The sequence below is a fragment of the Arachis ipaensis genome, chromosome B8, assembly GCF_059453495.1.
Source record: "Arachis ipaensis isolate K30076 ecotype BB chromosome B8, ASM5945349v1, whole genome shotgun sequence".
In the NCBI taxonomy this organism is placed as follows: domain Eukaryota; kingdom Viridiplantae; phylum Streptophyta; class Magnoliopsida; order Fabales; family Fabaceae; genus Arachis; species Arachis ipaensis.
In genome coordinates, this window is record NC_142443.1 from 37,887,627 (window position 1) to 37,904,146 (window position 16,520).

General features: G+C 33.8%; 1 protein-coding gene across 2 annotated transcripts; it reads left to right on the forward strand.

The window, feature by feature from the left end:
• Positions 1–8,316: 8,316 nt before the first annotated feature.
• On the forward strand, positions 8,317–16,520 carry APC6 (anaphase promoting complex 6). 2 transcript variants are annotated; one of them, XM_016315717.3, is made up of 18 exons: positions 8,317–8,595; positions 9,111–9,216; positions 9,800–10,194; positions 10,549–10,662; positions 11,137–11,210; positions 11,433–11,472; positions 11,719–11,764; positions 11,915–11,994; positions 12,164–12,345; positions 12,474–12,599; positions 13,023–13,097; positions 13,332–13,457; positions 13,888–13,957; positions 14,089–14,171; positions 14,660–14,773; positions 15,093–15,192; positions 15,797–15,832; positions 16,141–16,520. In XM_016315717.3, exons 3-18 carry the CDS (start codon positions 9,949–9,951, stop codon positions 16,243–16,245), a joined length of 1,617 nt encoding a protein of 538 aa, XP_016171203.1. In that variant the 5' UTR covers positions 8,317–8,595; positions 9,111–9,216; positions 9,800–9,948; the 3' UTR covers positions 16,246–16,520. The 2 variants fall into 2 exon arrangements, with proteins under 2 accessions (XP_016171203.1, XP_016171202.1); XM_016315716.3 differs by having other exon boundaries at positions 8,456–8,595; positions 9,941–10,194.

Here is a 16,520-nt window from a genome sequence, read left to right on the forward strand (position 1 = left end):
AAGCCCTGGATGTCTACTTTTCAACGCAATTGGAAGCGCACCATTTCGAGTTCTGTATCTCCAGAAAATCCACTTTGAGTGCAGGGAGGTCAGAATCCAACAGCATCAGCAGTCCTTTTTCAACCTCTGAATCTGATTTCTGCTCAAGTCCCTCAATTTCAGCCAGAAAATATCTGAAATCACAGAAAAACACACAAACTCATAGTAAAGTCCAGAAATATGAATTTAACATAAAAACTAGTGAAAACATCCCTAAAAGTAACTAGATCCTACTAAAAACATACTAAAAACAATGCCAAAAAGCGTATAAATTATCCGCTCATCACTTATACAGACACACATAGAAAATCTACACAGTCCAAGACAAATATCCAACTCACAGATGCCATCAAAATGGATATGTTCATAATGATATTTCATGTTCCTATCGACATTACCAATATATTGTAAGAACCATAGAAGTCAGAACCGAACCGGTGATCGAACCGATCACGTAACCGGGTTAATGGTTCAACCGGCAGGTAACCAGTTGAACCGATTTACCCGATCCTATGTAATTAAAAAATAAAATATATAAAAATTTTAAAATTAAAATTTAAAATACATATTTTCACTATTAACCCAACTTCAACATTTTTTAAAAAATTTGAAACTCAAGCGGTTCGGTCGAACCTGTCTTACCAAGTGATATCGATTTAAACCAATTCACTCTGATCCGGTCCGGTTCGGTCCTGCTAACAATAGTAACAACAACAAATTTTTGGGGATTCTGCCATCAGAACCATCCCTCTAACATGAGCGAATTCCATAATCTACTAAGAACCCTGATTTCTAACGTCTTATACTAAACCAAAAACTAACTAAATCACTAAACATGGTATCGGGCAACGTCTTAATCAAAAAATATTCTAAGATGCATATTCACCCTATATAATATCATTCAACATACTATATCATCCAACATATCAATGTACTTAACATACTCATGGCCTCGACTCAACAACATTATAAAATTCAAAAACTTACCTCTTGATCAATAAATCCGGCAACATGCGAAATGCCGTTCAGGCGGTACATATCTCCTTGGTTCGCGGCCATTATCACCGCCAGACAGATTACTTCCTCCACCAGCCGGTCACCGGCGGCCCACTGCCACCACCACCTGCGCCACTCAGGTGCCTCTGCCCACCATCAGTTGAACCCCCGCCGCGGGCTGGTCCCCACACCCGAAACACTTCTCCCCCCCAAACTTCCTCTCCGATCAAAATGGTGGCTCCCAACCCTCCTCTCTCCTTTACGCCGCAGCAAGTTCACCTTGCACTACAAAGATGACTCGTCCTTAGGTCCTTAGGGTTACTAACTTGGGCATAAATCGTCCCAGCCCAGTTAGTGTTACGAACACAAACATAACTCGTGCCAGCCTGAATAGGGTCCCAATAATGCATAAATCGTGGCAGTCCAGTGAGAGTTAGTCCATTAACACGTGAAACCTACCACCCTGGGACGATTTATGCTCTTCTTCTAACCCTGGAGACCCTGCCACGATTTACGTTTGATTTGCCTTACATGTTCATGCATTAATCATCCTAGGCTGAGATGATTCATGTTTTATGTAACCCTATGCAGCCTAGGACGATTTATATAATAATACCAAGAGGGGATTCACGTTGTAGAATCCATTTCAGGGGAATCAGGTAATTTTGACTTCCATACCATTTATTTAAGTAAAAAACCCATACATATATGCCATTATATATATGGTTAATTCTATGGTGTCTATAAGTTTTTGTCTAACTTATTTTTTGTAGTAAGTTTTAATTTTTTAAAAATTATTTATTTTTATATCTTTAAATTAAATAATAACTTTTAACCCTTTTTAATAAATAGATATCACCTTTTAAACACCATAGCATTTACCTATATATATTCATTATATATATACATAGTAAAAAAAAAGAAAGCAAGCAAGCCAAATGTGGCACGACACATGCCCCTAAACTCATCACATCACCATCTTAGTTCTTTTTTCTTCATCATTCAGCCGTGAGTCTTGAGAGAAGGAAGAGAGCGAACTGTGAGAGAGAATGAAAGAAGGTGAATGCTATGGTGCCTAAAGTATGATGCCTAACTTACTAAAAAAGGTAAAGAAATAATATTTAATAAATTTTAAATATTTTATATTTACTTTATACATTTTATTTTTTACTTATAAAAGCAAGTTAGGCAATTTAGGCACCACAATAAAAGGCACCATAGAATCCACCATGAAAGAAATTATGGCACCGTAAACTTTTTAACTTTGATTTCTTGAGCTACGTAATACCAATAAAAAATTTAATCTGGTAAAAATGTTCGTATCCTCCTCTTCTATACGTTGGTGTTACTTTCATCTGGTAGAAGTTGACAGTGACGTAGTTCCTCTTCCTCTTGAGTTTGGCCAATTGGAGTTCTAGGAAACATAGACAATTTCTGACGTTTTTTTCTTCAGCAGCTTAGTCAGAAAGCTTCTCTGAAACTTTCGCTGTTTTGATTTCGTCAAGAGGTAGGGCTGTGTAATTTTATAATAATTAAATGTGAATTTGATAAGTGAATATTGATTTGGTTGATTATTATTTGAGTTTGAATGAGTTTATGTTAAATTATTGTTGCTTGTGATTTGTTGGTTTGGCTATGAGGAATAGCTCAGCTGTAGTTATTTTAATAGTTTTGGAACTGTTGTGAGGTGGTATTTTGAGAAAATTGATATGATTTGGTGGTTGAAAGATTAAATTAAAAGTTGAGAAAAATTGATAACCGAAAGACACGAAAACAGATTAAAATACAAGTAATATTTTGAAAGAGAATGACTAAGGATTTTGATTTTGGTACAAGAGGAAGATTGATATTTAAACTTTATTTTTGAAGGATAACATTGTATTTGTATATAAAAATCGAGGTACAATTTGTAACTATATAAGTTTCCGAGTATTTTGGGTAATAAATAAAGTACGAGGGTAAAAATGAATATTTTATAAAAGTTCAAGGTTATTTTTATAAATATAAAAATAAGTGAGGATTCCAAATATAATTTTATAAAATATTAAGGTTAAAAATAGAATATTAAAAAGTTCGTGATTTAGAAAGTAATTAATAAAAGTTTAAAAATAAGGATTTATAAACTAAGTTTTAAGATATATAAATATTATTTTTTACCATTTAAATTATTCTATTTATATTATTGTTAATATTTTATTACGAATATTAATTAGGAGAGAACGCAGACTTAATTAAAGTATTTTATAATTCTTTCCCATAAAACACTTAGGGAAAGACGAGGGAATAATGCGAAGATAAATTGTATTATGAAGTGATAGGAAAAGAAAAAAATATATTAGCTAAAGGAATCTCTGTCACAGGAGATTAGAGAGCAAAAACTAAAAGAATCTAATGAACTTCTGCCACAGAAGAGTAGAGCACAGGAAAGAAAAGAATATATTAACTAAAGGAATATCTGTCACAGGGGAGTAGATCTCTGCCACAAGAGAGCAGAGATAAAAAGACTTTAAAAGACTGTCTGCCACATGAGAGCAGATGCAACCTTGTTTGAGCCTCAGTGCCAAATGTATAGTGGGTACGCCCACACACTGAGAACTGTTTTCAGATGTAAGCATATTGAAAGACACTTAAAAGTCACATTGTATGCGGCATGGCCGTAAGACTTATGGCTGCGTTTGGTTGATGTCTTGAAATAATAAAGACATAGACACAAATACACATGAGTACATAGACATAAAAGACACTCAATTTTTCATCTTGTTTGGTAACTTAGGCTGCGTTTATTTTCAGAGACAGGACAGAACATGACACTGACACAGAGACAATAGGATGGAGACACTAAAAATTATTGTTTGTGTATTGTGTTTGGATACGATGTACAAGACACCAATGTAATGTCAAGTATTATGTTTGGATACACATGGACAAGGCTAAAATATTATATAAAATGACTAAAATAACCATATGATTCCAAATTTTCTACATCAAGTACAAACTAATTTAATAGAGAATGAGAGTACATAGGAGTATAGATGAAACTTGAAAAAATGTTTGAAGAGACCAAAAATTTTAATAAAAAATATATAATAGTATTTATATTAAAATAAAAATTATAAATATATTTATTTTATTTTTAAATTTATTATTAATATGTAGGAATACATATGGTTAAGATTAATAAAAAAATAGATCTGAGTTTGATTAATAAAAAATTTTGTTTAGGTTAATAAGTCAAATTAATTTTAAATAAAAAATTAGTTTTAAAAAAGAATCCGTTTTTACATGAAAAAAATTAGTTTTTGCACATAAAAATCTATTTTTATTTAGAAAACCAATTTTTTTTTATCTAAATACTAATTTTTCTTTAAATTATATAAAATCAATTACAACTTATAAATTATTTTTTAACATTTTAAAAGATCAATTTTACCTTTAATAATATTTATTTTTCAAAAGTTTCAAGACTAATTATAGAAAAAATAAGAAGGGATAATAGTGGAATAATAAAAAATATTTATGGACAAAAAGGAAAATAAAATTTATAAAAAGTCTGTGTCCATTCTTCCAAATCCCGTATCCATCATTGTCCTTCGTAAAAGAGTGGACACAAAAATATAAAAAACGGTCTTAGAGACAATATGTTCCGTGTCCATGTCTCTGCTTCCAAACACATTTTAAACATATATTGTCCATGTCTCTGTGTCCTGTCTCCGAAAACAAACATTACCTTAGACACAACAGATACAACTCAAAATTTTACTAAAATGTCAATTTTATCCCCATCATTCTTCTCTATCACTATTTTTGTCCAACCCCTTCTTTCAGAGTTATCATCAACATCAATACCATTATAATCTTCAACCAAATATAAAAGCAACAATATGCTAATTTAAATTAAATTTAATAAAATAAAAAAAATTTTAATTTGTTGCATATCTGTAAAATAAAATACACAGATAATTTTTTTAATAAAGGGATAATAGAAGAGGAAAAGATCAGAGACGTTCTTTCTGAAAAGGATGAATGACGTTGATAGAGAGAGGATGTGGAGGGAAGCGCCGTCGAAGCTTGAAGCCGCCGGCGAATCTGGATGACGATGGATCTGGACTCCCGTAATCCGAACCCTTTTAGAGAGAAGGAGGAGCAGAAGCAGCGGTTCTTGATGGAGGAGCAATGGCAATCGATGGCAAAAAAAATGAACGCAGAACATTCATCTACATAATAAAATTAATTACAAAACCAGAACATTCATCTACATAATCTCATAACAAAACAAGATTTACAATATATATTCTGAAAAAAATTTAAAAATAAAAATAAAGAAGCACAAGAAGATAGAAACAAAACAATGGTAGTATAATGATACTCACAATAACATTAATCAAATTACAACAAATTCAGTATAAAAAATTTAACAGTCAAACTAAACTCAAATAACCAAATCTGTGTTCAAATATTATTATCTAAAAAAGAAAAAACCTTTGAGATAAAGTTGAAATAGATAGAACAATGGGTACCTGCAGCACCCACATTGACGGCGAGTCCGAAACGGTGAGAGAGGGCGATGCGGTGAGACCTGTGACAAGGAGGGAAGGAGGCACGGCGAGATGCAGAAGCGCAGAGGCAAGAGGCAGAAGAGAGACAACACAATGGTGAGAGGAGAGGTTGAGTCGGCGGAGTTCCAAGTGAGGGATGCGGCTAGCAATGGTGGCAAGGAGATTGAGGAAGGCCGGAGACGAGACAGTGGTCTGACTTCTAAGAGAGAGAAGAAGAAGAAAAAAAGAAGAAAAAGAAAGAAAGAAAGAAGGAAGGAAGAAGATCTGGAAAGAAGAAGAAGGGGGTTGAGGTGCTGATGGAGGAGAAGAGAAGGGCCAAATGGTTTGGATAAATCTGAAATTTTCAAAAAATACTAAGGATAAATTTGTCCAAAATTGTAGTTTAATTTATGTCTCAGGATGAAAATTCGTGTCTCATGATTTGGGAGAGACACAAAATACACGTATTTTATATACTCTTGTGTGTAACCGTCTCTCTCTCTTTTTTTGTGTCTCACAAAACAAACAACACACATGTACTCCCGTGTCCATGTCTTTGATGGACATGAACACTAAACAAACACTACCTATATGCATACTGTATGCATCTGGAAAGCCATACCTGGGACTCGTGTCTGGGTAATGTCAGAAGCGGGTAGGCAACCGACACATGAGCTCATGGCTTGCGTTAGGAATAGACATGCATCATACGTGTTTGTGCATATTTGTTTGTGAGTGTATTTATGTGATTGTGGGTGTGCTAATTGCTGTTTGAATTCTGTGTTCTATAATTGTTGAATTGGATTGTCCCTTGCTGACTGTTATTGCTGACCAAGTATATATATAAAATGAACTAAATTTCTAACTCCGATCCTACTAAGAACTCCCCAATTCTTACCCCCTATTTCCACCATTTTCAGCTACAAGTGCCAATGTTTAGTGTGGAGCTACAGCAGCATAGAAGATTATGCTTACAAGTTGAGTTGTTAGAATTTATTTACCCTCGTCGTTTATTCTTTTGGTTTTTGGAGGGGTAGGACTTGTAATTGAAATTCTTTTACTAAGTATATGTATATAATGCTATGTGGATATATATATATATATATATATATATATATATATATATATATATATATATATATATATCTTCGTGGTTAAGTAATTAAAAGTAAAAACTATTTTGTTTTCTTAATTAAAATTTCGGTTCGTATTAAGGTTCAATATTAAATAAAGATAGTATATAATAAAAAGGTTTAGAGGTAAGTAGCGCTCAGAGTTTTAGTATGATCATGAGGTGCTAAAAGTTAGGGTGTTATACTCGGTCTGATTCCGACTTCCTCGTTGTTTTCAATGGTGCGATGCATAAACATGCTTAGCTCTCTGTGTTATTTGAGCATCTCTGCTCGGTCTAGATAGCAAGGGTGTGAATGGTTCAGAACAATTTTTGAAATTGTCCAAAGATCGACGTCCTTCAATATATGTACGTAAATCCTGGCTGGACAGTTTATTTCGACTGAGGGGTTTGTCTTCAGAGTTGGAGATATCTTGAATTTCCACTTCCCTTCTCTACTGCATACGATTAGTTGATTCTTAATCTCATCTCCCTTTCGAATTGTGTTCCTTATTTTGATAGAAAAACCGGCAAGTTTAGAATAATCTTTGTAGAACTTTCCAGCTTCTTCCAATGTCTTGAAAGTTATCCCGACCTTTAGGACAAATTGTTCATCCACGACAAACCTGGACTACAGAATAAATCGAAAATATTATTAAAGCAAAGCCATTGTATAATACTAAATGAATCGAACATTGTCCATTATATAAATTCAAATTCGAACACCTACCTATAGAATGAACTGAAAATATAAGTCAAAGTGAAACCAATGTACAATGCTAAATGAACCAAATATTGTATATATAAAATCAAATTTAAAACACCTGCGTCTAGAATTTATAGATTATCAATTCATTCAATTCAATTCAGAATACCTGCGTCCATTCAATTCAATTCAATTCAATTTGGCAATTCTTTTCCATTCAATTCAATTTAAAATTGAATAATCCAAACCTTATCCACTTGATTTGAGCCTTAGTTAGATTACTTATTCATCGATTTTATAATCGAAGCAATCAATTTGGTCCAATTTTAATATTATAGGTACAATATTACAATTAGCTTAACAAGTATATCAAATATATGCTAAAAAAATAATAATAGAATTAACTTGACATGAAAAGCTTTTTCAACTTACATAAAAAGTTTTAGGCTCAAGTCATGAAAATAACAAAATAATTATTTCTAATAGATTATCCTTAATAAAAAATATTTAAAAAAATTGGATACCAATCTACTCTCGTATAATTTATGTATAATTATTTTTTTAAAAATATTAAAAATTACTTTTTCTCAGCTTAATAATTAGTAGATATTCCACTCCTAACTTTTGTCCATTGTTTGATTATTGGTTTGGTTTGGCAAGTTAGTTGGCAAAATCGAAATATTTCAGGGTATCATACTATAAATAATTTAAATTTAAATTATATTTCATGTTGTTTTTTTTTTTAACCCTAGCGATGCATTGATTTGATACCAATACCATAGCGTTAGCGTATGCGTACCTCTCTTTTCCCGCTCTCTCTCTCAATGTTCCTCTGAACCGGTCGGTTGGATCGGACCGGGAACCGACCGGTTCTTGTGAAACGGCGTCGTTTTCGTTATTTAAAAAGAAAAAACCCAACGTTAGCCCTCACTCACTCATCCCCCCTTCCCCTCACTCACTATCCGTCTGAACCTGAATCAAAATTCAAAATCACCCAACCAAAACCCTAGGTTCTGCCGCAGTGCCGCCGCCGTCCGTGCTGTCGGCGCCTCCGCGTCCTCTCTTGTAGCCCAGGCCCTCTCTTGTAGCTCGGCGTCCTCCTTCCCCCTGTCCCCGTCCTCCCTGGCTTCTCTCGAACTTGGAGCAGCTCGCCGCCGTGTCGCCGGTCGCCGTCGTCTCGCCGGTCGCCGTCCGTGTCTCCGTAGAAGGTTAGTAGCACTGCTTTCACTTCTTCGGGTTCTTCTCTTCCTTTTATGCTCTGTTTGCTGATTTTTGAATGTGAAATTGTGAATGGATTAATGGAAAATCAAATAATTGATTTTGTGCTGCTGCTCTTTTTTAAATTCCTGAAATTTTTGTTGAAATTTTCTTGCTACTGTTAAAAATGGAAATTAAATCATTATTGAAATTTTTGTTTAGCTTTATTGATTTCAGGTTTAGTGTGATTAGGGATTACTTGTTGCTGTTTTGTAATGTTTGTTGCTGAATGCTAAAAACGGAAATCAAATCAAATGTTGTTTGTTGCTGAATGCTGAATGCTGTTGGTAGTATTAATTTTGTGCTGCTATTAATTTTCTGGCTGTGCTGCTGCTGCTGTGGGTTTTGGTGTGCTGTTGTGTGTTTTGTGGCTCTGCTGTGTTGATCATCTTTCTCAATTGTCAATGTTCACTCTTCACTCGCGTTGTGTTGATAATCTTTCTCAATTGTCAATGTTCTTTATCAGAACTGAGAAGGAAAATGGCAATCTGAACCAGCAAAAGGATTTCCGCAGCGTCAGCGCATGCTCACACTCGCAGGAACAAGAAAACTAACTCTTTTTCTGCCCTCTGGTACCTCTTCATCTTTCCTTCTATTTCTGCACTCATTCATTGTATAGTAAGTCAACTCTTTGGATTACTGGTATAATTGAATTGGAGATTCAAGGGACACAGTTGATTCCTTAATACTGAAAATTCACCCTTAGTTTTGATCTAATTGTTTTGTTTATTAGGAACTAATAGAATCTCTTCATTGCTTTATCATTGTTGTTTTCCAAGTTATACTAGTTTCTTGTAAGAGAATTAATGCTAGCTAGTCTGGCCTTCCGTTTTGCACAAATAGGAATATGTAAATATGGCCATTTTATCAAAACTATAGTCACAATTAGGAAGTTTAATTTAATAGTATATGATGCAGATACGCCTATGGTACAGATATTTGAGAAGAAACGAAGTATTTGTACATTATAGCTTGCATATGTTGCGGAATAGGATAATAACAATTAAGAGTATTGAGTATTGATATACTTGTTATCTTTCTTTGAAATGTTACTTTCTGTATTTACTGTTTTGAACATTGTTTATAATTTTTTTTCTTTTAATATCATGTTTAAATTGGCAATCAAAATTTAATTTCTTTAACAATCAAATGCAGGTTTTGAGTAGCATAGATACCAAAAGAGTGGAAAAGAGCTTAGCTCCCCCTCAAATTTCAATTTCACATACGTAGCACACTCTCTGTTGCACTCATTTTGCTAAAGTGAATACCAAACCCTAATTGATTTGAATCAAATAGTTGGAAGAATGAGGGAGGAAGAGATTGAAAGGCTTCGTGGAGTAGTGAGGGACTGTGTGACCAAGCACCTTTATACGTCGGCCATCTTCTTCGCTGACAAGGTGGCTGCTTTCACCAATGACCCTGCTGATATCTACATGCAGGCACAGGCGCTCTTCCTTGGCCGTCACTACCGCCGCGCCTTCCACCTCCTTAATGCCTCCAAGATTGTCCTCCGTGATCTCCAATTCCGATACCTCGCCGCCAAGTGCCTTGTAAACTATCTCTCCTCCAAAATCGCCTATTTAATGAAATTACAGACTATTTGTGATTTATGATTTATGACATACCATCATTATAAAGGGGTTTGTATAATTATGTAATGATATCTTCTACCTCTATATATGAGACTTTTTGAAGCAGTGAGTGTGAAGTTGAATATTTTTGCACATGTGGCAATAGATAGTTTGGATTGATAGTTTATCAAAGTTAAATTTTTCAAGCCAGTTTTGTTGATATTATTTAATAATTCATATTTTGATTAAAGTAGCAATGGTTTTGTTTTGGGAAGCTGTTATAGTTTAGTTTAGCAATAGCATTCATGTTTGTTGTTGTTTTGCTTTCATTAGGAGGAACTTAAGGAGTGGGATCAATGCTTGTCAATGCTGGGGGAGGCTAAAGTGGATGAGGATGGAAATGTTGTCATGTACCTGGATAAAGATTGTGAAGATCATGAAATCAATGTGAGATCCTTTTTGGGTTTACGTTGATTGTAAATTGCAATATTCTTAATATTTCACCACGTGCTCCTTTTATTTTATTTTTTAGTTTTTCTCATCTGTACAATTAAATCAGATGGTAAAGAACACAAGTTTCTATTTTGTAGTCACACAGATGTTTCATTTTTGTTTTTCTTTTCTATTCTCTCTTAAAACAGTATGAGCATGTTATCTTTGTGTATAAGTATGGCTATATTTGCTATGCTGGTTAGGAGAAAACGAAAGAAAGGATGGATAAATATAGCTAGACCTGATTTGGTGACTGATGGGTTTATGGCTTTTACCTTTCTTGAAACTCCATATGGATTCATTTGTTTTTTGTCTGACATGATGGGTTTATGGCTTTTACCTTTCTTGTTATAACTGTCATTTCCCATTTCAGCAATGTCCTTCTTACCTCAACTTTTTACGTGAGTATGTTTTGTTATGCTGTAACAGATATCCTCTGCAATATGCTTCTTAAGAGGCAAAGCATATGAAGCTCTAGAAAACCGTGCTCAGGCTCGATTGTGGTGAGTTTCTTTCCTTTGTTTTGATTTGACTGTTATTTTTATAATTAATGGATGAGTAGAACAATGATATTTTTTTTCTTTTGTTGATCTCCTCATTTAATATAGAAAAAGGATGTGTTACTACTTGCTTGCTTGCTTTCTGAATGCGTGAAGATTATAGATATGACATATGCTAATTTCGCTGAAAATTCTGCCATTTTTTCTGTATTTTTTTTGTTGAAGGTACAAAGCTGCAATAAAAGCTGATCCATTATGCTATGAGGTATCTGTTGATATTCTCCTTATGGGTATTTATTGGGTTTATTAGTAATAAACTTCTTAAAATGCTGGCACCCATTGATGTCTATAGCTGCTATTGGTTCATAAACTGAGCTATTTTTTTTTGTCAGTGTCTCAATATCACTAATTAATTCATGGTTGCCTATCACCAAAAAATTATATAATGACCATTCTTCTTGTTATACACATGTTAATCTAATTTGTTCCTTAATGTTTGGTATGATGTTAGGCATTGGAATGTCTCATTCAAAATCACATGCTTACATGTGAGGAAGGTAAAAGTTTTTAACCGATCTTGTGGAAACTCTGATGATTTCCTTCTTTTTCTTCTTCTAGTTTGGGAAAGTAGGCATATGAAATAGATTATGACACTGAAATTATCGTCGGTTGTATCCTTTCTCCTTTTCTTTTTGTGGTGAATTCAGAATCAAAGTTGATCTCGTCACTGCAATTTGGTAGTGAAGATGGATGGCTGTCATCATTTTATTCATGTTTGATAAAGAAGGTACGGGAAGTGCTAATTTGAATTTGCTTCTATCCTGATGTTTTGAGTACCCAACGGGTTCTATTTCCAAAGATTGGTTAACTTCCTCTCTCTTATTTACATTTATACTGGTGATATGATGGATTCCTTCCATATGTCTTGACGAAGATTTATTCTTTCTGTTATACAGTATGAAAAAGAAAACGTTGTAGAAGCCAAGTTCAGAGATCTCGAGAATGAAAGTTGCAAAAGTGACCAGTCTGATCCTTCTTTCATGCGCACACTGAAGTCCAACACTGATTTATTGGCTTGCAAAGCTGAATATTACCATCAATGTGGTGAATACCAGAAATGTTTTGAGTTGACATCTGTGTAAGTTGGGATCTGAATTCATGAATGAAGTGAGAATTAGAGTGAGATATAGGCATATGTCTTTAACCTCATTTAATGGCTTATTTTCTTCACCCTTTTCTTGCTTAACTTAAGCATTTCTGTAACAGATTGCTCGAGAAGGATCCTTTCCATCTCAAGAGTACATTAGTACATCTGGCAGCTGCTATGGAGCTTGGGCATTCAAATGAGCTATATTTAATGGCATTCAATTTGGTGAAGGATTATCCACAAAAGTAAGCACATTCAGTAATATCAATTGTTATGTTCTAAAGACTTTGCTACATGTGTGAATAAATTCTTTATATTTTGCATAATATTTATATTGTATATTCATAAGGTTTATTACATTAAAGAACAATTTTTTTTTTCCAACTGTTCTAATAGCTTGTCAATTTGCATAGCAACAAAGGACATGCTACTAAGACTTTGAAATACATTAAAGAGGGGAATAAATGGGACTAAAAAATAATTCTAGTGTAAGAATTTAGTATTTATGAGTTAAACATTCCCCATCTTTTGCCATAAAACAGCAGATTAAAAGCCTCAGCCCTCATTCTCCTATCAGAACACAGTCTTTTTGATGTGTCACACTAAGTTGAATTTGCACACACGAAATTTTAGTTATTTGGTGCTTTGTTTTCTTTTAAATGTTGTAGGGCTTTATCATGGTATGCTGTTGGTTGCTACTACTATTGTATCAAGAAGTATGACGTATCCCGCCGATATTTCAGGTAAATGTAACTTGTTAATCGTTACCATAGACCCTGAATCCTAATAGATACTATTAATACTGAAACATCTGACACACGAGCATCCTTTTGTAATTTATTCTTTTATTTTATCATGTCGAAATTTTAAGCACTAATTTGGTTGCTTTTCTAATATCAGGGTTATTTGTTATTTAACCTTTTTGGTCTTACGCCATTGCCAAAACTCATTGTTCAATCTCATTGACTATTATTCAGCAAGGCGACTAGTCTGGATGCAACATTTCCACCTGCTTGGATAGGCTATGGGAATGCGTATGCTGCTCAAGAAGAGGGTGATCAGGCCATGTCAGCTTACCGCACAGCTGCTCGTTTGTTCCCTGGGTAACATTTTTTTCTATAAGATCTCACTGGCGGGTATTTTCTTCAAGTTGTTTGTCAGGACTTGAATAACCATAGAAAACTTTGCATGTCAGATCTGTTTTTCGTTCTTCATAAATGAGCAAAAGACAGAAAAGGGAAAAACTGCTATATGGAGTTTTATTACTATGGTGTTAAAGAAAAATATATGGTAATCGTAAAGTTAATGGCATAATTCTGGGCTCTTTTCTTTTATTGATTTAGAGCCCTACAAAGATTTTGTTTGTTAGTTTCCAATGTTGTGATTTGTATACTAGATGGTCACTTGATTTTATATGCTTATGTGTGTTTCTTGTTTTGAAGCATAAGTATGAAGTATGAATTCATACGAAATCCTCTTATTATCCAAAAATTGTTCTTTTACAGGTTAAAACTTGATATTCTCTTGATCCAGGTGCCATTTACCAGCTCTTTATATTGGAATGGAATGCATGCGAACCCACAGCTATAAACTTGCTGAGCAGGTATGCTATTAAGTTAGCTTCAAGCAACGGCTTATAGGGAGGCTTGGTTCATCCACAGCAAATCTGTGCAGTCATTCATTTATTATTTGTATGCTTTCAAAGAAATGCTTATATTCCTGTATTTTTTCCAGTTTTTTATGCAGGCTAAGGAAACATGCCCCTCTGATCCACTTGTGTGTAATGAACTTGGAGTTGTGGCTTATCATATGCAAGAGTAAGAATGTCTACATGATTTGAGTAAATGTGATATTCATATTCACTTTCACAAAATTCTTCTCACAGACCCCTACACAACTCACATTCCTATATGAGAAACCACAGCTTGTATGTGGAGAAACTTATTTGTATACATCGGCCCTGTTCGACACAAAATGAGCTGCTTTCATTATAATACCAAAAGAATATAGTGCTTGTTTGTGTGCCATTTTTATGATTAAAGAAGATGTCTTTTTCTAAGGAAAACTTTCATGTTATTTAGTATCTTTTGGTAATTTCTTTTTGTAAAAGTTGAGTCAATAGTACAAGCAGAAAAACATCATTTTTGAGAAGTTAAAATACCCTATTTATGACATAAAAAAAGATGTTCAAGGTTAAATAAGATTTTGTACTGTTACATTTGAATTATCATTGTCTATTTTTCTTCCCTTTTCTCTGCGCCATTCTGTGAGATTTCAACATGAATAATTGTCTCTTCTGATTCAGGTATAAGAAAGCAGTGTGGTGGTTTGAGAAAACATTAGTCCTCATACCAAACTCTTTAAGTGAAATGTGGGAGCCAACTGTAGTCAACCTTGCTCATGCATACAGAAAATTGAAGTAAGTTGATAAATATCTAGTCATTTCACATGAACTCTTGTTGTCCACACCTTTTGGAATTGTTAGCCAAAAGAAAGTTTATTATATGCAAGCGAATTTGTCATTTTGGTAGTTGCTTTTGGTATCCCATAATTTCCTGTCCGAAAACTCTATTTTTCTCAATTTCCTCAACCTGTAGTTTCGAAGTTTGAGTGAAGGATAAAATATCCTTCCATCAAGCTGATCCTGTTGTTTGTTATTTCTTATTTGTAATGAGAAATAGTTAATACCATTTTGATAGTGTTGTAGTCCTAATCCTGCATTTTCTAAATTCAATTAGGATGTACCGTGAAGCAATTTCATATTATGAGAAAGCACTTGTGTTATCAACCAGAAGTTTGAGCACCTATGCTGGTCTTGCCTACACTTACCATTTACAGGTATATAAAATCCTCTTTGTTTTGCCTGTTTTGTGGTGTTCTGCATGCAATAATGTATTCTTAGAAAAGCAAATGTCCTGTGCTTGGTAGCTTCTGCAGTTTGAAATACCTAGGGGATGTGTGTTTAAAGTCATTTGGAATGATTGCTCGACTTATATCGGATTATATAATTTTGAGGAATAAATGATGGATTATACATGAGTACATGACCTGTATTTTTTTTTTATTTACTTGGAGCAGAGGTTGGTAATAATTTGTTTTAGATCTTTCATATTACATGATCCGAGTGCATTAACAGTAGAATTTACTTATTGGGTTTTTTAATGAAAGAATTTGTGGCAGGTTTCGAGTAGAGCATGTTGAAAGAAACACATTCTGTTATATAATGTTAAAGGCCATTTAACAGTATCACTGTTTTTGTCGAGATACTGTTGTCCTTAATGAGAAAAGCAGTTGTGCATGTTTATATATTTCTGTTTTACTCTGTTTTATGGTTTAAAATATATTCAATTTTATGTTCATAGAGAATTAGATTTATCTACATTACCATTTTGTGAAAACTATGTAGACTGAGGTTTTCGTTTTGCTTTTGTAACTCATGCAGGATGATTACAGCACAGCAATTACATACTATCACAAAGTGAGTAGTTATGATTCTGCTTGATGGTTATGCCTTTAACCTTCATATGTTTTACTTTGGCATGAATCTCTTTCTCTCCTGATATTTTCTATATTTATATCCCTAATATGGTTAGTGTAAAGTGGCAAACTGGTAATCATTGATGTCGTCATTTACCATGGACACTGCATTCAACATTAGACATGTATAAGATTGTCCGGTTCATACTTCATTCAAAAAACATAAACATCGAAACTGAGGTTTTTTGAACGTTATTCTAACTTAAAAAATTGCCTTCAACTGATTGATCTTTTTGTTCCTTAATCCAGGCATTGTGGTTGAAGCCAGATGATCAGTTTTGCACCGAAATGTTAAGTTGGGCTCTAGTCGATGAAAGCCGAAGGGGCGTTGACCACATTCTTGAACAACAATGAAGGCTAAGTTGAATATGGTGGTGCAACTTCGGTTGCTCTTGTAATGTGTGTAAAAAATTACATTAAATCCAGGTAAGGCATGAAATTTTGTCTGTGTAGTTGTTATTATTATTGTTATTATTATTATTATTATTATTAGTTTCTTTTAAGACCCGATTATTTTATTTTGTTTATATTTTCCTTTATTGAGGAATGTAATTTAGAATACTAGGAATATTGAGATGATGTCATTGTTAGATCTGAACTATTTTGCATTTGCTTGTGTTTCTTTTAAA